Here is a 25,199-nt window from a genome sequence, read left to right on the forward strand (position 1 = left end):
GAAGGGACCTTGTAGGTCTTCTAGTCCAACCCCCTGCCTAGGCAGGAAACCCTATACCATTTCAGACAAATAGCTATCCAACATCTTCTTAAAGACTTCCAGTGTTGGGGCATTCACAACTTCTGGAGGCAAGCTGTTCCACTGATTAATTGTTCTCACTGTCAGGAAATTTCTCCCCAGTTCTAAGTTGCTTCTCTCCTTGATTAGTTTCCACCCATTGCTTCTTGTTCTACCCTCAGGTGCTTTGGAGAATAGTTTGACTCCCTCTTCTTTGTGGCAACCTCTGAGATATTGGAACAATGCTATCATGTCTCCCCTAGTCCTTCTTTCTCTTAAGCTAAACATACCCAGTTCCTCCAACCGTTCTTCATATGTTTTACCCTCCAGTCCCCTAATCATCTTTGTTGCTCTTCTCTGCACTCTTTCTAGAGTCTCCACATCTTTTTTACATCGTGGCGACCAGAACTGAATGCAGTATTCCAAGTGTGGCCTTACCAAGGCATTATAAAGTGGTATTAACACTTCACGTGATCTTGATTCTATCCCTCTGTTGATGCAGCCTATCAATTTATAAACATGCCATCTATAGCAGGGGTCTCCACCCTTGGCAACTTTAAGACTTGTGGACTTCGACTCCCAGAATTCCTCAGCCAGCTTTGCTGGCTGAGGAATTCTGGAAGTCGAAGTCCACAAGTCTTAAAGATGCCAAGGGTGGAGACCCCTGATCTATATAGTGTGAGGGGTGCGATGGCTCAGCAATTAAGAGCAATTAAGCTTGCCAGCTGGAATGTTGACAGCCCAAGTTCAAAACCTGAGCAATCTGGGTGACAGGGTGAGCTTCTGTCACCTGCCACAGCTTCTACCCACCTAGCAGTCGAAAAGCATGCAAATATGAATAGATGAATATGTTCCACTTCTGTAACAGCGTTCCGTGCGCCTCAGCATATAGTCATGCTGGCCACATGACCACAGAAGTATCTTTGGACAATGGTGGCTTCCTCAGCTAAGAAAAAGATGAGCACTGCTCCTTAAAGTTGGGACATGACTGGACAGGGGAAACCTTTACCTTTATCTATTGTGTATTGACATATAGCTATTTCAGCATCAACTCCTAAATTATTTTCTCTATAGAATCCTTTTTTCTTTCAACATTTGCTAATGGGAATTCTCAAATCAAAAATCTATATGCAGGTATTAAGGTGATCCTTTTTGGACCCATTAATACAATTAATACTAATTGTATTAATTAGTCTGTTAGAAGTCTTTTTAAGGCTCTATTTAAATGTGTTGGCTGTCCTGTGACTTGTACACAAGAGAGAAGCAATTTCTTAGCACACAGAAACTGGAAGTAGGAGAACATATTTTTAGCCAAAAACACACACATACTTTTAACAGGTGGGGCCACTATTAAGAATGTGGGTGTAACGTGGCTTTCAAGTGTTTAATCTGTAGTTAGTTGCATATCAAAATAGTCTAGGAGGACACATTTAAATATAAGACAAGAAGAAGGAAAGGAAGAAATAAATCCATTCAACTCAGAGTCAAAGTACACCAGTCATATAAAAAGAAATGGTTTTCTTCCTTATGTATCGTTCTTATCAAAATGCACTTAAAATGGCAATATTTTCAAAGTTCGTTAGATACTTGTTCTAACTGCAGTGGTTTCCACCAAGTTCCTCTGTTCTGGTGGGAACAGAGGTTTAATCCTATTGGTCGAAGGGTCTGACAGCTCCCTATAAAAAGGCTGCTGTCAGACTCAATCTTCCCTGGATTGTTCTCACTTGTTGTACTTAATAAAGAGCTGTTGTTACCGTTAAACCTGTGTGTGCCTATCCATTACCCAATCTAACACTGGCGATGAGGATGGGATTGGAAGGCAACTAGGCGAACCTAAAGAGCGTAGCAATCCAGCAAGTACATCCAGCCCGGAGCTCAGCACGGCTTCAAGCAGCCATTTTTGAGCGGGAAACAAAAAACGCCCTCAGAACACAAAATGGCCATGTCCGCCCCACTGACTCTGTATGACCCAGTCACCGAGCACTGGGACTTGTACATACTACGGTTTGACTGTTTCCTCGAGGCAAATGACCTCATGGGCCGTTCTGAAGGCCGCAAGAAGAACATGTTCCTCGGATATTGTGGCCGGGAAGTGTTTGAGACGGCGAAAGACCTCTCTGAGCTGACACCGCTACAATCAGTCGCCTGGTTCATGCTCCAGCAGACGCTGAGGACCCACTATGCCCCCAAGCCATCCAAGCACGTTCCCCGGCATGAGTTTAACATCAGGGACCAGAAAGAGGGTGAGTTGATTAGCAAGTACATTGCGGCACTCCGCAAGGCCGCAGCATACTGCGAATTCCGAGACCTGGACGAGCTGATTCTGGACCGCATAATTTGCATCATGCATGACATTAACCTACAGAGGAGGTTACTCGCTAAATCTAATCTCACTCTGCAGATCGCCTTGGACGAAGCCAGGGCATCCAAATCAGCCATCAAATCTACTGAAACTCTGCAGTGCCAAAGCGCTCCACAAGACACGCGAAAGAATACACAGTACATCATGAGGCTGCAGAGCCTGAGAGTTCAGAAGGCGAGGAAAATGACAGCTGCCGCATGCGCAGTAGCCGCACCCAGCTGGCACGCAAATTCAAACTGTGCCTCCCGCCTTGTGCTAGCTGCGGAGGAGACCATGCCATCGGCTTGCCATTTCCGCAACGCAACCTGCCAGCGCTGCGAGCGAAAGGGGCACATCACTAAGGTGTGCCAGAGCAAATTCCCTGCCATTACTTGGCAGCCTAGAAGCACACCAAACCGCCAACAGAGGCCCAACCAAGGTGACTGGCAATAGGCACCACGGAGCTCAGAGGGCAACAATAGAGTCATCTACCATACGTCAATCAGCCAAGTCTGCACCAGGCGGCCAAAAAAGCTGAAGGTCACAGTCCTCATCGAGGACTCTCCATGTGAGATGGAGATCGACACTGGGTCATCACTGACATCATGCCGTGGTCTACCCTAAAGCAGCTATCCCTAGCCTAAAGAAGCAGCATCTTCACACCCCTGACATCCACCTACGAGCTTACCAGGGAAACCGGGTCCCCATTGTGGGCCAAGGCATCTTCCAGGTGAAGTTCAAGCAGTTCAGCGGGAAACTCCCAGTGACAGTGGTCAGTGGCAACCTGCAGAGCCTCTTAGGGCAAGATTGGTTCCAAGCCCTGGGCCTAGAAATGACCGGTATCAATGCCTTGAAAGACAACAGAGCTGAAGCCATCTTTAAGGAGTTCGAGGACGTCTTTGGCACCGTTCTGGGTATGTGGGGACTCCAATTTCCTTTAGTTTGGACCCCAACATAGCCCCAATAAGGCCCAGCCCTGTGGAATGACCTCCCTCCGGATATTAGGACTACGTCTGACCTCCGTTCCTTCAGAGTTAAGCTCAAGACCCACCTATTCCAAGTAGCTGGCCTGGCTCAACCATGATCCAACTATATCGCTCCTGACGGGTTTTTTATTAATGTAATTCAATTGAATTTATTTATTGGGGTTTTCAAATATTGTGACTTTTTAATTGTTTTAATTGTTAATTGTTTAATTGTTTTTTAGCTATCAGCCTACCTCCTCCTTGTATACGTCTTATATACGTCCTTGTTATATGTATGTCCTGTCCAGATTTGTATTGTATTGTATTGTACTTTGTATTTTATTTGTTTTATTGTACGCCGCCCCGAGTCCTTCGGGAGAGGGTGCGGCTTAGAAATAAATATTCTATTCTATTCTATTCTATTCTATTCTATTCTATTCTAAAACCCAGGAGAGTACCTTTTGCTCTCTGCCTCAAAATTGACAGGGAAATCGACAAGCTCGTAGGCCAGGAAATCCTAGAGCCGTTCGATCACGCACGCTGGGAGACCCCTATAGTGACACCTGTCAAATCTGACGGGTCTGTCCACATCGGTGCGGACTACAAGTGCACAATAAATAAAGCGCTACAACAAAGCGCCTACCCTGCACCTCCTTCATTCATTAGGCCCCGAATTTTTTTCGCAAAATTGGACATGGAGCAGGCATACCAACAATTGCCTGTAGGTGACGCTACGGCGGAGGCCCAAACCATTGTGATACACAGGAATGCATTCAAATGTCACCGCCTGCAATTCGGCGTTAGTATCGCCCCTGGACTGTTCCAAAGCGTCATGGAGTGGCTTTTGCAGGGGATTCCAGCAGTCGTCCCCTATTTCAAAATCTTGGTATCGGCTGAAAATGAGGCGCAACTTTTCAAACGTGTACAAAGAGTTTTGGCTCGAAATAGAGACAAAGGCCTCCGTCTCAAAAAAGAGAAATGCTGAATTAACATGCCAAGGGTTGAATTCTTAGGGTACCTAATCAATGGCTCTGGGATTCACCCGACCACACAAAAAATTAAAGCAATTCAGGACGCCCCCACACATCGCAATCAAACCGAGCTGCAGGCGTTCCTTGGGCTCCTTAATTTCTGCAGCATCTTTCTTAAACAGAAAGCCACCATTGCTGAGCCCTTACACCAGCGATGGCGAACCTTTTTTGGCTCGCGCCTCCGGACGGTCCCTGAAGCCTTTGGAGCACTCAAAACGACCATCCGAGCAACCCGGAAGCCACTTCTGGTTTGCTCGGAGGGTGGTTTTAAGTGCTCCGAAGGGGTCAGGGAAGCCTCCGGACGGTCCCTGAGTCCTTCGGAGCACTCAAAACGACCATCCGAGCAACCCGGAAGCCACTTCTGGTTTGCTCGGAGGGTGGTTTTAAGTGCTCCGAAGGCATCAGGGAAGCTTCCAGACAGTCCCTGAAGCCTTCGGAAAACTTAAAACGACCCTCTGAGCAACCCAACTCTGAGCATGCGTGCTGGCCAGCTGACAGGGCAGCACCTCATGTGCCCTGACAAATGGCTCCGCATGCCACTTGTAGCACGCGTGCCATAGGTTCGCCATCACTGCCTTACACCGTCTCCTGGCTAAGAACGCGAACTGGTCCTGGGGCAGAGCCAAGGCTGCTGCATTTGCCACGGTAAAACGACTCCTGTCGGCGGACTCCTTTCTGGTACAATACAGCCAGACCCTGCCATTGGTGCTGACCTGCGATGCTTCCCTGTTCAGCGTCTGCGCCATCCTCAGCCACCGCATGCCTAACGGAACCGAAGCCCATATTGCATTTTACTCCAGGACCTTGTCTGCCATACAAATTATGATTAAATTCTAATAATCCCCGAGTTTAAAAAGTCACACACTGAGTCCATATAACGGGTCCTCTCAGCCTCTACCAAGCCCACATATAAAATAAGAAGCCACCTCTACTGCAAATTTTGCTTTATTGTGACCATTTTCTTCTATAGTTATGAATGGCTGTTTATTCCTAGCCATTGAAAATGTAGCGCCCATTAGGCAATGGCATATGTACGGTACTTATAAAATTCCTTGCTATATACAGGCCTCTCCCTCTCTCATAAGCTTTATGATAGCAACAAAAATGTAAAAAAATAAATTTCAAAATCTTATTATAAAATGTCCTGGCTCAAAAATGCATTGTAAATGAAAATATCAGAATGTTGTGAAAACTATTCTGCAAGGCTGACCAGAGCCAGAATATTTTTTATTAGTACTAGTCTCTTCCTGCTGTTTTTCCAAGGAAGTCCAGCTGCCTTCTGGCTGTCAGACTCAGAACCCTTTGCCTCCCCTTTTCAACTTAAATAGTCTTTCCATTCCTGCTATCAATGTAATTAACTCTTAGCTCTCCTTGATCACATAACTAGCTTCCCTTTCCCTTCAATTGGATTTTATGTCATGCAGCTTGGGAGCAGGAAGTATAGTGCCTCCCATTCCCACCCAGTTTTTCTCAATATGAATATGCAAATGCCAACCTTATAATGATTTTCATCATTTCCTGAACCAGATGGAAAGGGGAGCCTGGAACTGTAAATCTTGTAGCAAGGTGGGAGGCAAATTTAATAAATAAATAGCCTGGATGTTAAAGAAGCCAGCTGATAAACATGTCAGGACAAAGTGCCTCCTGCCACTATCTATCATGACTGATTGGGATGAAAGCTCCCCTATGGACATCTGTTGCTCCTTCTGTTTTATAAAGTTCTAACTGTTACTGTAGTCCTGGCTTTGGTTGTTCATTGTATCTTTGGATTGTCCCGTTGGGTTGCTCTACAACACAGGTAAAACACAGTTCTAAGAGCTGAAACTATGTGGTCAACAGGGGAATTAAAAAGAATGTCTTCAAATTCCAACTCATCCATCAGGTATCTGATCTGCTTGGGTGAAGTTTCCTTCTTAATAGTCACCCACAAGAAATGAGCCAACAGTGGAAGCTGTAAGACAGAAAACGATGACAAACTTGCAACAGTGCTCTCTCGTTCGAATTCCTGGGCATGGCTTTGGATTTTTGTTTTATGAGCAATCAATCAGACAATTCACTGGCACAGACCTGATGTGAAAAAAGAGCGCCTCTTAGTGTTGGCTGTCAAGCAGAATTGCCTCAGGAATGACCCACAATAGAAAAACCACCAGACAGGCCTTTATAGTAAAGTTTTACTAAACTGCAGAGTCCACAGATGCATTCATAAGAGACTAAGACAAATTAATATGGCTAAATGTCAGATAAACTGAGGAAGGAAACTGAGAAGTTGCAGCCATAGCACAATTATATAAATAAGCAAACACAAATTTTAGCAGAGATTTTTTTTAATTCTTCTCCTCCGTATCAAGTCCTTCACTTTAATATTCAAGGATCTTATTAGTCTGCTATTTGCTGATGCATACTGAACATTAGAATACATTACTTTTTTTTCCCCACTCCACCCCATGTTTTTGCAAATTATCTTATTAAATAAATATGGGCTGCAAAAATAATTGACTGCAACTTGGGTGGCAGCAGACTGAAAAGCTTCTGCCATATTCCCAATTCCACTGTCCATAAAGAATCCATGGAATCTGTTCTCTTCTGCTTTCTTCAGAGGAATCCCAACTGCTGTTAGAGACTAATAAGACTCTTCCAATGTTAAGAGATGTTCCCGGTTTGCAAGGAAAATCATTTCTAGATTATATCCATGAGGGTGGACTGCTAAATTTGCTGAGATGTTCTTCATGAGTCATTGAAAGTCATTCTGATAATGATGTTGGACTGATGATTCTAGGATTCCAAACTGCATAAAAATATAGAAAAATGAAGTCTCATGGTATTTATTTCTGAACTTTCCATTTCTTTTTTTTCCCACCAGTAACTTTCTTCCTGACTCCCAACGCTCCTTCTGCATCATCGTCATCATCATCATTTGTCTCGTCTCGAGAGCGTTTCTTCTTTTCCCCTTGTTGCCTCAATTCCTGCAAAGGAAACAGGAGACCTCTAAGGAAATCAATCACTGAGACAATGAAGAAGATAAACAGCTGCTGAAAATATTAAACAACCATTCTTGTTGGCATGTGATTTTGCATTCAGATACTCCCCTAGGTAGCATTTTGGGCATGTTATTTAATAGAAGTTAATTAGGAAAAGGTTGGTAGGGTAGCAAAAGCAAAAGACCCCTTAGAATTGCTCCTGAGTTGATGTTTTTAATGTTGGAAAGGAAAAAAGAACCAGAATAGTGAAGGCATACAATACAATTCTTCATGCAAGAATAAAAGAATCTCTCAGCTCTTGAAGCCTTGTCTGGAATCTGACTGCCAAAGCAATATACTCCTGTGGCTGTATAAATGCTAATATTATTCTCACAATCATGGGTGAAACAGCTACATTTTCTGCATAAAACAAACCCAGAGCAAGCATTAAAGCAGCCTACCATGCGAGCAAATCTCTGGGCTTCAGCCACACGCTCAGTCAACATCATGACCTCTTCCTCTTGAGTGGGAAAGGCTGGCAGCTTTTTGCCAATCAGGTGCTCAATGCGCTGGAAGAGTTCCACATCATACCTGTAAGAGGAGAAAGAATCTCAGCCCAATTAATTGCCTGTCAGTTACTTGAGTGTTAAAAGCAACACAAACTCACCAATATTTTTATGCCATTGATTCATTTTATTAATTTTTCCTTTCGATCTTTAACAAAACAGAACTTTCTCCACTATATAGCAAAAATACAATACATTTCCAAAGTGGGCCTCTGAGTCAAAACCATTGTAGACATCAGTGTTCTTATATAACAGAGCAAATAATATATCATAAACTATGGCCTGTCTGGAGGATTCTGCTGCAAATACTAGGCAGGCTATCTGCTCATCCGAGTTTACCCCTCAGTAAAAATCTGCAGGGGCTTCACTCATCAATTTATGGGCAGTCTACATAAATTAAGGCCAGGTGTAATGCAGAAGCTTAATCATGTTAAGAAAAGCTATGCTTACGTTATATATCCTGGGACGCAGGGAAATCTAGCATTGGAAGGAGGGAGGAATTAGCCCAACTCAAGTGTTTTTCTCTCAAATCTCCTTCCAATTGTGCAAGGGGTGGGATGCTTTACACACACACACACACGTTTACTGCAAGTTGTGGGACCCTTGAAATATCTGTGGATTCCCCATGGACTCTAGCTGGAAATCACTGCATTGGAATACATAAATTCTGATAGTGGTACAGCTGGAGTAGCACAAAATAATATCTTACTGTGACACAAAGGTGATCGATTTACCAGATCGTCCAGCTCGAGCTGTTCTCCCTACTCGATGAATGTAATCCTGAAAGGAATCCAAAGTAACAGAACAAGATGGTGGTCATAGGACAACCACTAAAATAAATGTCCCCCCCAAAAACCCTTTGCATCATAAATGTCAATTATTAAAACACAGTTTTCCAGATAAAGGAAGCCAGCTCAGCTTTCTAAAACTGGTAAGGGGAAAACCAAGTTAATTCCTTATAAAGCAATACAGTGTGCACAATTCGCAGTGTAAAATGTAAAGTCATATGTGACCCTGCTCTCATTTGAGATTCCAACGGGAAAGGTCCATTCTGGAGCTGCTACCACCAATAAAGGTGATGGTGGTCCCATCACCTCACCATCACTGCCTCAAACCTACACTACTAATTCATTTTATCTATAATTCTCACTCTTTCATTCAAGCTCTTGCTGACACACCTGTAGCCTTCTGAGCTTTAATATTACTCAGTGCTTCACAACTCTATATGAAATCATGGAAGAACACAGGGCCAAGAGTTGCCCATTTCTTCTAGGTTTTTTTAATAGATTTTTTTGTAATTTCCCCCAATTCACAAACTCTGAGCAGTGTATAAAGGAAAGAAACAAGAAAAACAATATGAAATCCACCTCCAAGACAAATGTTGCTAATCAATCAATTAGAATTAAAGGCACAGCAGAACCGACTTGTTCCAATGACCTTACAAAATGTTAAGACAGAAAGAGCGACAGAACTTGGTGAGAGCAATATTCTGGGGGTCACAACAGAAAAGCCTTGCTGTGTGGTCCACGTCTCCTAAACTTCACACAACAAGCCTTCACAAAAAGTTCTTAATAAATAGGCAAATTCAGTTTCAAAATCTGTAATGACGTTTTTGCACATTCTAGGCAGCAGAGTCAGTCGTATGTCAGCTAACAGCTTTTTCAACTCACCTTAGAATGGGTAGGAATGTCAAAGTTTATCACTACATCAACATGAGGGATGTCAAGGCCTCTACTTGCAACATCAGTAGCCAACAAGATGGACCGTGCTTTAGCCTTGAACTTGTTCAGTGATCCTAGTCGTTTATTCTAGAAGGACAAAAGCGCACATTAGCATTCACTTATGGGTTTTTTTTTTCACTTCATTTCGCATGGCAAAAAGGAAGGGATGAAAGCATTATTTATTAATCACAATGTTTGAATGTGTCACACACAATCCCATTGGGCAAAAAATTATTGAAAGGAAAACAAATTTGAGGATGCAGACATACTGATTTGCTCTTATTACACATTTGTTACTTCATATAGTAATCTAGACATTTTCTTGCAAGCATATTAGCCTGTACCTGGCTCATCTGTCCATGGAGGGGAATAGCAGTAAAGCCCAAATTTCGAAGCAAGAGTGCCGTCCTCTGAGTATTGTTGCATGTGCTGCAGAATATCATGAATGAGTTGCCAGCAAGTTCATTCAGAATGTACACAAGATAACTATCCTAAGAGCATCAGAAAAAAGGACTTAAATCAGGAAATACGAAAGGCAAAGGGGAGCAAGTTTAAAAAGATGCCAAGCAGTAAAGGAAGTCCGAAACAAAAAGGGAAAACAAATTACCTTGAACTTGGAAGGAATAAAAATATAGTATTGCTGAAGTTTTTCAACTGTCTGATATTTTGATGACACTGCACATTTCACAGGGTCTTTGAGGGCTGCACGCTGGAGTTTTTGCACCTGAGAATTAAAATTAAATTTGCAGACAATAATTCCACTGTTCCTCTATCTCCTAATTCTGTCTCACTATCCTAAGCAAAGGCAAAGTGTCAAGCTGCCTCATACCTTTTTAGTCATCGTAGCAGAAAACAGAAATGTCTTCCTGTCTCTGGGAATTACTTTCAGGATCTTATCTACCTGTAAAGAGAAATGCAAACGAATAGAACACTGGTCAATGGGCATGCATGGAGACCTATACCAGGTACGCTTGATGGAAGCCACAGAGCAAGAACTTTGAATTTAAGCCAAGACATTGCACTACTCTTCAGCAAGGAATGATGAGTTTAGCAACTAAAAGGTTCTAATGGGAACAGTTCAAATTTATGTGGGCTCATTTTAGCAAGGATGCACTGGGGAGGGTCATATCCATATTAAAGGAACTTAATGAATCTACTTCCCAAGCAGCTACTTCTAAGTGACCAAGAGAAAACAGGATATACATTCAATATCAGGAAGGAAAGCCTGACCTGTCCCATGAATGTATGTGTTATTTTGGAACCATATTTCTGAAAAATACCAGCTTAACAATACAACAAACCATTCTAAAATGGCAGAGATGGGCACACCTCACCTCTGTTTCAAAATCCATATTGAGGATCCGGTCAGCTTCATCCATAACTAGGAATTTCAGAGCTCTAAGATTGAAACCCTTTGTATTCTCAAGATGATCAATAAGACGACCGGGCGTAGCTGAGAAAAGAGTATTATAAGGGTTCTTTATTTATTTATTCATTTATTCATATCTCACCTTTATTATTTGTTACAAATAACTCAAGGCGGTGAACATATAGAGTATAGCTTCCTCCTCCTATTTCCTCACAACAACTTTGTAAGATTGGTTGGGCTGAGAGAGAGTGACTGGTGCAAGTTTACTCATTACCTTTCATAGCTAATTATGGAAGACTAGAACTCGCTGTCTCCCGGTTTCTAGTCTGCTGTGGCTCTTTTGGTTAACAGGCAAAATAGGACCATCGCTTCCCTCTGCCAAAAAGTTTGCAAAGCATATGCTGAGGTCCGAAATAGACCTGAAATTACATGGGCTTATTGAATCTCAGCAACCCAAGGACTTGCTCTTAATAGGTTTCAATGAATTCCTCTCTAGGAAAGAGTAGATGCAAGATGGCTAATCTATTCATTCTAAAGCTAAATTTGATGAGAAAATGCTATCCACACAGCATATATCAGTTACTATTGTCCATAGGAAATTTGTCAAAACGAAAGATAATGAATTAGAGAAATTAAAATTTAAGAGATTCAAACAAACACAGCACCCAAAAGGACATTATAAGTCACTGTGTCAGATAAGTTTTCTCAATTGTTATTGTTTTAAAATACAAAACCAGTAATTAGTTAATTGGACTCAAGGATCATTAAGGTGGCAAGGCAAGAGATGGGGAGTGCATCAGATAGTCAATTGTATCTCCTAACCCTTATTTAGTATCTCACCGTTTTCAAAAGATCAAATTGTAGAGTAGATCCTTACCGATAATTACATGGGGCTTCTTGGCTAGGGCCAAAGATTGGGACATCATGTCAATTCCTCCAACAATGACAGCTTAGGGAAAGGAAAGGAACCATTAAATAATGACCACCTCAGCAAGTCAATCACAACACTATTCAACCCCTACCCCAACAGTTTGTCTCTGTAAGTAATGTATTTGCTATATTGTCATCTGAAAAACCAAATAACTTGCAGTGAACGTTAGACAGACATTTGTGAGAGATTTGTGTGTAAACGGGAACAATAGTTGCAAATTTTATGTATATGATAAAGAAAGTTTAGAACTAGATGAATCTGTGTATTTAGTAAAGATGCTTACTTACCTACTTATTCTCTTCAATTTCACAATGTTTTATATTCATTGGAAGCCCCCGAAAATAAGACAGGGTCTTATTTTCTTTTGACACCCCCTCCCCCCGAAATAAGCACTTGGCCTTATTTTCAGGGAGATCTTATTATTTTTGAGGTGCAGGAGGCAGCAAGAGTGGTCACCTCATGGTTGCTGCTGTGTTGCAATATTTTCGGGAAGGGCTTATTATCCACGGAGGTCTTATTTTTGGGAAAACAGGGTACTTACTACTCTGGACACCAATGGAAGATCCAAGAGCCTCAAACTGTTCAGAGATCTGAAAGGCTAACTCCCGGGTGGGTGTAAGTACCAGAGCAAAGAAGCGCTGGGGAGTTTCTAATAATGCCTGAAGGATGGGCAAAGCAAAGGCCCCCGTTTTTCCAGATCCTGTCTCGGCTAAGCCAATGATGTCCCGACCTATGAGGAAAAAAAGAAGAGTCACATTCAATGCCAATGGGGGGGGGGGGGGGGGAGTAACAATAGATTGACAGAACCAAAATTTTAGTTGAGCAAATGTACAAGAGAGCACCAGAAGTAAGATGGTTCTCTTTTCCCTTAGTGAAGCATTTGGCTCTTCTCCCAAACAGCTAACAATCTTTAAAAACTATATTTATCATTAATCTAGGGTTAGACTAAACAATGGAGGTATGTGGAAAGGTCCCATAAATAAATAAAAGATGTCTTGTTGTTTAGCCTAGTTCACAGAGTTGGAAATGCAGACCCATTCATTACATTGTTCTGAATAACACATTAAATCTATCAGTATTGCAGACTTTGTTCCTTTTCCTTAAATTGCAGGTCCCAGAATCATACTCACCTTGGAGTGCAAGTGGAACAGCTTCTATTTGGATCTTTGTTGGTGTCTTCCATCCTAACTGGCTGCATGCTTCACACAGTACATCTGTCACTCCCTGTTATTTCAAAGAAAAAAGAAGGAAGAAGCACATCTACGATAAGCAAGAGGCCACAGATCTGAATACAAACTCTAGCATTTTTCTCTCTCTCTCTCCATTTCCAGAAAACTGGAAATTTTAAAACAAGAACAATTATATTTTTATTAATGTATGTTTACAAAAGCATCTGAAAGCAGATTTGTACAATGCAAAATATAATATAAAATAAAGCAAAACATATAGTAATAAATGAAAGGAAAAATGATTTATCGAATCTTCATACAGAGAAGGCTTGGATAAAGATATAGATCTTCAACAGCTTTCTAATGTAAGTAACATCTTATAGCAATAATACTTAAGACTTCTATACCGTTTCACAGTGCTCTCTAAGAGGTTTATAGAGTCAGCACAGTGCCCCCAACAATCTGGGTCCTCATTTTACCTACCTCGGAAGAATGGAAGGCTGAGTCAACCTTGAGCCTAGTGAGATTCGAACTGCCAAATTACAGGCAGCTGGCACTCAGCAAAAGAAGCCTGCCATACTGCATTCTAACCACTGAGCCACAGTGGCTCATGAATTTCAGGAGAGAAAATATTCCAGGAGAGTAAAGTCTTTATCACAGAGAAAGCTCATCAACAGGCAAGCATAATTGCATTTTGCAGTTCTAGGCAGATGCAGGAGGACCTCCTCCAACAAAGAAAGAAACTGATCAAGGGTGAAATTACAAAGACAATCCCATCCTACTCAGTAGAAGATCATAAGTAAAACTTTGGTTTTAGAAGCTTGCTGGCAGCTTATGTAATTATTTTTAAACACACTACTATGTTTAATAATCATAAAATATTATTTAAGTATTAGATAATAAATTATTGAATTGCTAAGATATCCCTCTTGAGAAAAATGTGTGGTTGGTATACCAACCAAAGCTGCCATAACTACTTGATCCTCCAGTGTCAGCAATGATTTAACGATACCCTAAACTATATATTTATTTTATTAAGAGGGACGCTGTGACTCAGTGACTAAGATGTTGAGCTTGTCAATCAGAAAGGTTGGCAATTTGCCAGTTTGAATCCCTAGCGCTGCATAACAGAGTGAGCTCCGGTTACTTATCCCAACTTCTGCCAACACAGCAGTTCGAAAGCAAGTAAAAATACAAGTAGAAAAATAGGAACCACCCTTGGTGGGAAGGTAGCAGCATTCCATGCGTCTTTGGTGTTTAGTCATGTCAGGCACATGACCATGGAGACATCTTTGGTCACCGTTGATTCTTCGGCTTTGAAACGGAGATGAGCAGCGCCCCCTAGAGTCAGGAACGACTAGCACATATGTGTGAGGGGAACCCTTACCTTTTTCTATATTTATTCTTTCTGATGAAGTGCAATCTCATAGAAAATAAATTCCTATCTCTGGGAACCACTCTCTACAAGTTTTCTGCCCACCTCGAGGGGAGCTTAATAGCTCTATTGAAGAAATGTCAAAGAGATAGAGGAACAAATGGCCACACTTCCGAGATGAGAAACCACAAGGATTTATCAGTTCCAAAAAAAAAAAAAAACCATAACAAAAATGGTTGAGGGGAAAAAAGAAGCAAGCCCACAGGACAAGAATAACAACCAGAATGTAAAACTACTTTGGCCCAATGGAACTCAGAAATATTTTCAGGCCCTTGTAGATGAATCAGATTCTGAAGAAAACCACACACTGCAAAAAGGGATTGCTCCAAAGCCAGATTATAGTCACATCTTCCAGACTCCAGTCCTCATGTCAGACAGAGCTAAATCGACAAGTGTCAAAGTCATGTTTTCCATCTCATACAGAATCAGAATTCTCCCAGCCCCTCTTTCTCAGCAAATGAAAAAATACTTTCAATTCTTTGAGAACAAGGGAGAAATGGAGTACTGGCACTGGAAAAAGGAGAAACCTAAAAATGTTCCTCTGATGAAGGTGGGAATCTGACAGAAGCTCAAAAAAATCCATGAAGGCAAAAAGAGACTTGTGCATCAGGAATCTATTTGTCTCCTGGGAACTGGTAAACAAGCCCAGAGAAAAAGAGTGTTATTTTTTATCTTTCTCTCTCTCTCTCTAGGGTGCTAGTTAAGCCTTTTTATCTTGGGGTTATGTTTTCTGGGAAAAAGAGAAAATTCTGTTCATCCATCATCAGCTATTTTTTCCTGTCAGGCTGGATCTAGAAGGTATATTTCTCTGTATTTTTTTTCTTGTGAACTAAAATATAAGGTCTAGTAGCAGACTCTCTTCTAAGATCTTGCCCAGACACATTAAATGTAGCAAAGTATTGCCATCTTGTGATCTGTCTCAAGCACTGCATCCGTTTTTTAAAAAGTAAACACTTTTACATCTTTTATTTTACTTAAAATACCGTGATTATGTTTCTCTTTTACACTGGTCTGTCTTCAGAAAGGAGGGGGGCAGGTGCTAAAACCCTTAGTCACCTGATCCTACTCAACAAGGCCCAGAGGTTGAAATGCAGGTTGATTAGGAAGGTTTAAACTGAATTCTTGGATGTAATGTAAAATGAGACAATATTAATGAAATGGGATCTTAAACCCCTCATTGAAAAATCAAAAAGGTTATAGCATAGTTTGTAACTTTTAGTGTCTATAAATTAATGCAATTTGGCAGATCGAATCTCACCAGGCTCAAGGTTGACTCAGCCTTCCATCCTTCCGAGGTTGGTAAAATGAGTACCCAGATTGTTGGGGGCAATATGCTAACCCTGTAAACCACTTAAAGAGGGCTGTAAAGCACTGTGAAGCGGTATATAAGTCTAAGTGCTATTGCTATGGCTATATGAAATAAATAACAAAAATAAATAACGTTTAAATTCTTAGTACAGAAAGGCAAGTAGGATCTGGAGTGTGGCCTTCCATGACTGGAAATCGCAACTGAATTTGTTCAAAAGATACATGTGCAGTAGAAATAGTGCATTTAACTATCTGTAAAAAAAATAAAAATCTACTCCTGCCAAAATCCAAATTAATTGCTCCTCTGCCTTCAGTCTATTTACAGAACTGGTAAAAGGTACTTCAAGATGAGTGTGAATTCTTAAAGAAGGAAACACACTTGCAAACAGTTGTGAGGAGGAAAAATGGAGAACATCAGAAACCAATGTCATTACACAAATTTAGAAAATATCTAAAGACAAAAGCACATCTAGAAAATTGGAAAAGGATCAAGTCCAGGTCACAAAAGAAGAATATAGAAAAGTAATTTGGAATTATATAGCTCATGTCAGGAAAACTAACTCTCAGAAGGAGAGTTAAGTAAGAAAAATAGAAACGTCTTAGATAGATACATTCAAAATAAAAGGAAAAAGAATCAGAATACCAGCTGTTCAATGAAGACATTAAATTACTAACAAATAACAAAGTAAAGTCAGAGCTATTCAAAATCTTTAATTTTGGGTTAGTCATCTCCAAAGTATTGTGTTTTGCCAGGAAATTATGACATAACTTTGAAGGTTGAGACAAATACATGATCAAGAAATATTTGACTAAATTTAAAGTAAAAAATGCAATGTTAGTTGACAGGAAAATGCTAGTTGACTGTAAGCAAAGACTGTAAGTATATTCAAAAATGGGCATAAACTAGAATCAATGTAACATTATTTTCTAAGAATCTAGAGCAGATCATAAAAGGGTCAATTTATAATCACCTTTAAGATAATGGAGTAATTTATTAGCATTGATTTGGAAAGAAGAAAACTTGCCAGCCTGTCTTTATATCAACCTTAATAAATTGTAGGAATATTGCAGACATAATGAATCTTGACTACAACAAAGCATTTGACGAAGTATGCCATGACATGCTGATTAACAAGCTTACAAGCTAGTTAAGTGTTAGATGGCATGTCAATTAAATCAGTACATATCTGTCTTTGAAAATTATAGACAGAACATTCCCATTAATGATTCCTCATCAAACTGGACACAAGGTTGGACTACCAATAAGATTCAGTCTCAAAATCTCTAGCTGTCAATATTTGCATTAATGACTTGGATGAAGAAGAGACAATGTTTAATAGATCCAGTTACACAAAATTGGATGGGATAGCTAATACTCTGGAAGACAGAAATAGAATGCATACAATTTTGATAAAATACAGATATTGGCAGAGAGTAAGAGAATGAAATTTTACAAAAGAAATGCAACGTTCTCGAAGGAAACAAAGATCACAGGCACAAGAATAAGATGGGAAATCTTGGTGATAGTTGTGATACATGATACTATGATTCTTAGTGAGAATACTTGGTCTTGGAATATCAGTTTACAAATTGAACATCAGCCAACAGAATTATGTGGTTACAAAAAAGGCAGATACAATAAAGCCATAGTTTTAATGTGTGGGGAATAACCATTCGACTGTATTCTGCCTTGGCCAAACCCCATCTTGAATAGTAATATAAATCCAGTTCTGGAGACTAATTTTGAAGTATTCATAAAACAGAATAGGTTTAGAGCAGTGGTCGGCAAGCTGCGGCTCACGAGCCACATGCGGCTCTTTACACCCTTTAATGCAGCTCTTCTGTGTGCCGGGCGCCCGCTCCCCTCCCTCCTCTCGGGCTTCGGAGGGAAGCTTCTGCAAAAGCCCGGGCGAGTGACAACAAGTCCCCGCCGTTACGAAGTCTCCGAGGCTGTAATTTTCTGAGCTGTGCGCGCGCGCCTGTTTTCCACGGCGTGGAGCAGCAGCAAGGTTCTGCGTGGCTGGCAATGACTCCGGATGCCATCCGGGAAGACGAGGAACGCAAGGAGGGACTGTTGACGGCCTCCGCAATCATCGCTCGCCTCGCAGAGCCTCGCTGCTGCTCCACGACGTGGAAAACAGACGCGCGCGCACAGCTCAGAAAATTACAGCCTCCGAGACTTCGTAACGGCGGGAACTTGTTGTCACTCGCCCGGGCTTTTGCAGAAGCTTTCCTCCGAAGCGTTCCGAGGGAGGAAGGGCCAGTTGGGAAAGGGGCTTTGCTGTAAGCTTCCCTCCGAAGTCTTGGGATGTTCTGAGGAGCCCCCCAAGGCAAAACGCCGCTGCCAGGTAGTTAAAAGTACCTCTCTGATTCTGTCAGACTCTGTCAGTCTCTCTCTGATTCCCTCTCTCACTCCCTCTCTCTGTTCCTCTCTCTCTCTGTCTGTCTGTCTCACTCACACACACACACACACACACTGTGGTCACCATGTTGAGTGTTCCAATCACATTTGAAACACTCAACAACTGGCCTGCATTTATGGTATTTTGCAGCATTCTAAATACCATAAATGCAGGCCAGTTGTTGAGTGTTTCAAATGTGATTGGAACACTCAACAAGGTGACCACAGTGTGTGTGTGTGTGTGTGTGTGTGTGTGTGTGTGTGAGTGAGACAGACAGACAGACAGACAGAGAAACAGAGAGAGGGAGTGAGGGAGGGAATCAGAGAGAGACTGACAGACACACACACACACACACACACACACACACACAGAGGGGGAGGGAGGGAGAGAAAGATAGACAGACAGAGAGAGAGAGACACACAGAGTGAGTGATTAAGTGAATGAGTGAGAGACAGACACACCCACATACACAGAGTGACAGAGAGAGAGGAAGGGAGGGGAGAGAGACAGAGGGAGAGACAGAGACAGACACACACACACACAGAGTGAGTGAGAGACAGACAGACACACACACACACAGAGTGACAGAGATGGGGGAAGGAGGAGAGAGAGACAGATAGACACCCAGAGAAAATGACAGAGGGAGACAGAGAGGGAGGGAGACAGAGAGAGACAAAGAGCCAGAGAGAGAGAGAGAGAGAAAGAAAAAGAAAAAAAGAAAGTGGGAGAGAGAGATGAAATTAAAAACAACAACATACAAACCTGACTTACTCAAACTATCCAAGGAAATGCAAGGCCAATGTTCACATTAGTGGTTGTGACTTTGTCAGTCATTGTCAGGATGTAATTTTCTCTACATTGTAAGGCAAATTTTACGGAATTTAACGTTATCGATAAATAATATCGTTCTAAAGTTTTTGTTTTATTAGTTGTGTTATTTGTATCCTCCCGACCTATGTGGATACTTGCATGCAGAATATTCTCAATAAGAACTTATTGAAACTAAAAACAGTGTACCATCCTATGTATTTTCGGTTTTAAAAATGTGGCTCTCAAAATAAATTTCAATCGTGGTTTTGGCAAGATTTGGCTCAGTTGAAAAAAAAGGTTGCCCACCACTGGTTTAGAGATATTCAAACAAGGAAGTTAAAACTCAGGATTATGAGGAGAGAAGCGTAGTCTTGAGGAGAGAATACTGAGGGAAATTGTGGTAGTAATTTTCAAATACTGTACTTGAAAAGAACGTGACATAGACTCTTTTGTTCCAAAATGGACCATATGAAACAAGGGACTCAGGTTAGATTCCAACTGAATCTCAGGGGGGGGACTTAACACCAAGTACATTTTGACACTGGAGCCAATTACCTGGAGGAGCAGTAACTTATCTTCACAGTATGTATTAAAACAGAAATTAAAAAGCCATCTTAGATTATTTAATTTGGATTCCTGCAGTATTCAGGAGATTGGACTCAGTGGTTAAATGGTTCTAAAGAGTTCTAAAATTCAGAATGGCAGTAGTAGGGATTAGATTTAGGATCGCAACAGAAAAAAATGTTTACTTTAGATTTTCCACATTCTGTTTTGGCCCACTTCCTTTCCCCTTTCTCATCCTGATGCATTCCACAACATCTCTAATGTGGTTCACAAAGAGACACCAGTTTAGTGCACAGCCACATCTAACTGAAATGTAATGAGGAAGCAGACTTCAGTACCACCAGAATATTGGTGGCAGCCTTTATCTAGATCAGAGGGCTTCAAACCTGGCAACTTTAAGACTTGTGGACGTCAACTCCCAAAATTCTCCAGCCAGAGAATTCTGGGATTTGAAGTCCACAAGTCTTAAAGTTGCCAAGTTTGGGGACCCCTGATCTAGGTGTTTGAAAGTACTAGTAAAGCACTCTCTGCCACTCTACAGGACAACTGTCAGGGTCTAGGAAAGTGATGGCGAACCTATGGTATGCGTGCCACAGGTGGCACGCGGAGCCATATCAGCAGGCATGCGAGCCATTGCCCTAGCTCGACTCCAGTGCCCATGTGTGCGCTGGCCAGCTAATTTTCAGCTGCCCCACTCACGCTGCCCTTCCTTACCAGGAGTTTCCATGCAATGCCAGGTAAGTACAGGGCTTGCATGGAGGCTCTGGGAGGGCGTTTTCAGCCTCCAGTGGGGGGAACCCATTTTTACCTTCCCCAGGCTCCAGGAAAAGCTCTGGAGCCTGGGGAGGGCGAAAAACGGGTCTACCGGGCTCACCAGAAGTCAGGTAAAGGGTCGTTTCTGGCCTCTGGAGGGCCTCCGGGGGTGGGGGAGGCCGGGGCAGCGGGGGGTAATGTGATCATGCACAGGGGGCACAGCGCAGGGGGTAATTAAATTATGGGTGTGGGCACGTGCGGGCATGCTTTTGGCACCTGAGGGAAAAAAAGGTTCGCCATCACTGGTCTAGGAGAACAGCAACCTACTTATTAGTCTAAGCCTATCCCTACAACTAACAATAGTATAACAATCCTTAACTCAAAACAATCCTTAACTCAAAAAGGAATTCCAGTAAGATACCATGATTAATGGTATTAAAAGCAGTCAAAAGATCAACACTTCTAATTCTTTTATCTATCCCAGCAAGTCTACTATGACTGAATTTATTTCCAAACCAGAACAATCAGACTAAAAAGAGATGTTACCAATTCTCTCAGGACATCTGCAACTGCATAACCATCGTTCTCTTAACTATTTTGCTCTTATAAGGTTATTTCTGGAGCAAATGATAATATGTCTTGATCATGTCTCATGCATTCAGTAAAGCTTATCAAGTCAGCTTTGAAATGGAATCATATCCCTGCATAGTAGTGTCTTCTAATTTAGTTTACAACTAGAGCACTTAAGTTAAAGAGGAAAACACCTGAGTTCTATAGCGTCAGAGGTCAATTAATGATGATTCTATATCAGTGATGGCGAACCTTTTTTGGCTCACGTGCCACAAGTGGGGGGAGCGCGGGGGGGGGTCGAGTGCAGGCGTGCCGCACCCATAATGCAACGCGCGCCCCCCCCCAGTGCGCATGCGCACACAACGCCCCCTCCCCATTTTTACATTTTTTTTGCTCTCCCCAGGCTCCAGGGACTGTACGGAGGCTTCCCTGAAGCCTTTGGAGCGCTTAAAACCACCCTCCGAGCAAACCGGAAGTGACTTCCGGGTTGCTCGGAGGGTCGTTTTAAGCGCTCCGAAGGCATCAGGGAAGCCTCGGACGGTCCCTGAAGCCTTCGGAGCACTTAAAACCACCCTCCGAGCAACCTCGGAGGTCATTTTAAGCGTTCCGAAGGCTTCAGGGACGGTCCCTGAAGCCTCCGGGGGGGCGGGGGGGGCTCTTTTTGCCCTCCCCAGGCTCCTATAAAGCCTTTGGAGCCTGGGGAAGGCGAAAAATAGCTTTTAAAAAAGTGAACTCAGCTGGCCAGCGCGCGCATGCGCGCTGGCCAGCTGACAGGGCAGCGCCTCGCGTGCCCTGACAAATGGCTCCGTGTGCCACTTGTGGCACGCGTGCCATAGGTTCGCCATCACGATTCTATATGGATGACTAGTTTTGTTTCTCTATTCCATAAGTCAATATGGGCACCTATACAATCACCATATCTAGCTTTTGTAAAAGTTTAAAGAACATTTTAAAAAATCAAAGTCCTTAAGTCTCCAAGATCGGGAGACAAAAATTAAATGAGGCTGTGCCCTACCCTAAGACCTGTCTTTTTATTTCTGTATATGGCCCAGAGTTAGATGATTAGGGTGGCATGTAAAAATCCCTTCTCACCCCTAGGAGTGGTATATCTTCCTCAATCTCAGGTTCTTTACCAGAGGCCTGGAAGTCTGAACATTCCATATAGTATCTTAGCTGTTCCTAACATTGCACTGTTTTGGACAGAAAGCAATGATATTGTTCCTGGGATCAGTTGTAACCACTGTCCTGACTTAGAAGTCACAGCCTCGAGTGCTCCTACCACCACTGGCATCACTTTGGCCTTTACTTTACATATCCTCTCTAGTTCCACCTTCCGGCCTTGGAACTACTCCAGCTTCTCATAAGCCTTCTTCCTAATGTTGCTGTCACTTGTACCACTACATTTATCATTACAACTATCTTCTTGTCTTTGTCTACTACCATGATGTCTTGTTGATTGGCTAGTACCTGCCTGACCATCAGAATCCGGAAGTCTCACAGGATCTTAGCTCTCTTTTTCTCCACCACCTTCTTGTGTGATCTCATATCTGAACTTGGGATGTTCCTGGATATAGATTGTTTCAACTCCTACCCTCAAAACGATGCTATAGACTAGAGCATTGCACACCAAGACAACTAGACACAAGAACAGTTTTCTCCCAAACACCATCACTCTGCTAAAGAAATAATTCCCTCATCACTGTCAAACCAGTCACTAAGGCTGCATTACTATTACTATTAGTTTTCTCATCATTCCTATCACTCATCTCCTCCCACTTATGACTGCAGGACTGTCACTTTGTTGCTTGTATCTTTACGATTTATATTGTTTCCTAGTATGATTTGATTACTTATTTGTACCCTATGGCTATCACTAAGCGCTGTACCTTATGATTTTGGATGAATGTATCTTGTCTTTTTATGTACACTGAGAACATGCAAAGACAAATTCCTCATGTGTCCAATCACACTTGGCCAATAAAGAATTCTATTCTAGCCCATATATTGTGCAGATGTTCCTGTACACAACACCAGCTGCCTGGTGGTGCCCTTTCGGTATATGCTACTCCTGCTTGCATCTCACACTCTGCCTCTGTGTATTGGTGGACTATCTCTGAGGCTTCTCTGCATAATCTGCACCTTGGATCCCACCTAGTGTGGTAGACCCCTGCTTTTATGGATCTGGTGCGGTGCTGTGAGATTTTGTGTGCGTGTGTGCGTGTTGCCATAATAGAGTTTGTTTCTTTGAAGGCTAAGGGGAAAAAATAGGGGGGGGAAACAAAACAGCAAAACAGACTACTAGAAAACTAGATAGCAAGTCATTCACAGAAAGTTAAAATGAAGGAGAAGCAAACAGAAGAAACATCAGGCACTAGAAGAGGGAGAGAGATGAAGAGACGGTAAATAGTAAAGTTAATAAGAGAAACCCCACTCACCAGGTGTTTGAACGTTTCCGCGGCGATCTCTCCCGTCTCTTCCCCGTGCTCCACGCTCGTCGCCATGTTCTTCTTCACCTTTAACCTCAAAGGGAGCGCGAAGCATCTTGGGACTGGGAGTCCAAATGCTCACATTTGCCCCTCCCACTCCCGTATAGAGAGCGAGGGAGAGGAAGACATCAGCATCAGCATCTCAAAGCCTCCCAGTTCCGGAAAGACGGATGTATTCTCTTTGCAGATAAAACATTGAGCCGTTTCAACCTAACCGTTGAAAGGCTTATTGGATTAGTCTCTGACGTTCATGCGTCTCTTCCCGACTCGCCTCCAGCGCAGCAATAAAATCTCACATAAATCTATGGGGAAATTCAAGTTTTGCTGAACGTAAGAATTCTAGGCTTGCCGTAAAACAGGAGAGCTGCCCATCTTTGGAAAGAACGTTGTTTAAGTCTCCTGTCCATCGAAAGTTTTACTGCTGCGCTGGAGCCGAGTCGGGGTTCTCGATAGAGAAAAAGAGGCGCCTAATTCTTATTATATCTTTCCCCTTGCCCAAACCTCCTAGGGCAGGGGTGTCCAAACTTGGGAACTTTAAGACTTGTGGACTTCAACTCCCAGAATTCCCCAGCCAGCATGGCTGGCTGGGGAATTCTGGGAGTTGAAGTCCACAAGTCTTAAAGTTCCCAAGTTTGGACACCCCTGTCCTAGGGGAAGCTCTTGAGTGTTACAATACAGACCACTACTGATCCCAAAGACCGCTGCCAAGAGATCTTGGGGAAGGTATGGAGTCTTAAAATACAGTAAAAAAGAAAAAGTAAATGCATCCTAAAGCTAAATCCAGAGAAGCAAACTTTTAAATAAAGCCCTTTATTAGGTCTGGTCAACTGAAGTGAAACAAAACTGCTAGCTAACTTCTGAGCTGAAAACTTTGATGATTTTTAGAAATTATATACATGTAAAGGAAGCTTCTGCAGTGTTTAAATTGTCTTGAAGTTTCCAGAACAGATGTAGAAAATTATAAAATGGTATTGTATTTATTTCCCCAAAATGAACAACTGTTTGAGATTTCAGAAACTTTTTCTAAGCCCTGATATACATTCTGTTAGTTTAAGATAAAAACTGCTAAGGGAGTGAATTCTAAATATAGTTATTCTGAATTATCAATGTGGATTTATTGGGACTTATCCCAATACTTAGGAGCAGTAAACTTTTTATCCCAAGTCAAAAGAGAAGGGTATTTCTGGCTGCTGTGCATAAGGCAGACATGTAGGCTCATAGGTGCTCTCAGCTTGATTGTTTTCATTACCTAACTAGGTAACATCTGTGCTAGAAGGGAGTAGGGTTTGCTCTCTGTTTATACAAATGGCTCACCTTGTGGTGGGAGCATTCTTAGTGTTTCCTTGATTAATCTGTTCTTTATTGTTTGTCTGAATTGGTAGTTCCTTGACTGGCGTATAAAGTAGAAATGTTACAAATATATGATCTGGTCACCTTTTATGCTTGTCAGAGAATTAAAATTCATAGTTTCCTGGTTTCTAGTCCACTATCTTTGCCACTACACCAAAATAACTCCCATTTTATTAGTTTGTTTCTTGCCTTTATAAATGTTTATAAGTAACTCAAGGTAGTGAACATACCTAATACTATTATGCCCCTCCTTTTTTGCCCACAACAGCAATCCTATGAGGTGAGTTGGGCTTAGAGAGAGTGATTGACCCAAGGACACCTGGATAGCTTTCATGCAAGCTTTATTAAAAGGCTATAAACACAGCTTTCAGAACAAAGCACTTTTATTCTAATGTGTGTGTTTATTGTGTATAC

At 42.0% G+C, this 25,199-nt stretch overlaps 1 protein-coding gene across 1 annotated transcript; it reads right to left on the reverse strand.

The window, feature by feature from the left end:
• Nucleotides 1–5,323: 5,323 nt before the first annotated feature.
• Nucleotides 5,324–23,648, reverse strand: DDX47 (DEAD-box helicase 47). The gene is made up of 12 exons (XM_081958365.1): nucleotides 23,385–23,648; nucleotides 13,069–13,162; nucleotides 12,480–12,668; nucleotides 11,885–11,956; nucleotides 10,973–11,091; nucleotides 10,468–10,539; nucleotides 10,246–10,362; nucleotides 9,983–10,129; nucleotides 9,588–9,725; nucleotides 8,627–8,697; nucleotides 7,813–7,942; nucleotides 5,324–7,357 (listed from the first exon to the last, which is right to left on the reverse strand). Exons 1-12 carry the CDS (start codon nucleotides 23,448–23,450, stop codon nucleotides 7,217–7,219), a joined length of 1,356 nt encoding a protein of 451 aa, XP_081814491.1. The 5' UTR covers nucleotides 23,451–23,648; the 3' UTR covers nucleotides 5,324–7,216.
• Between the last annotated feature and the right edge of the window lie 1,551 nt (nucleotides 23,649–25,199).

This window comes from Natrix helvetica (genome assembly GCF_964273705.1).
Source record: "Natrix helvetica genome assembly, chromosome: 6".
Classification (NCBI taxonomy): Eukaryota; Metazoa; Chordata; class Lepidosauria; order Squamata; family Natricidae; genus Natrix; species Natrix helvetica.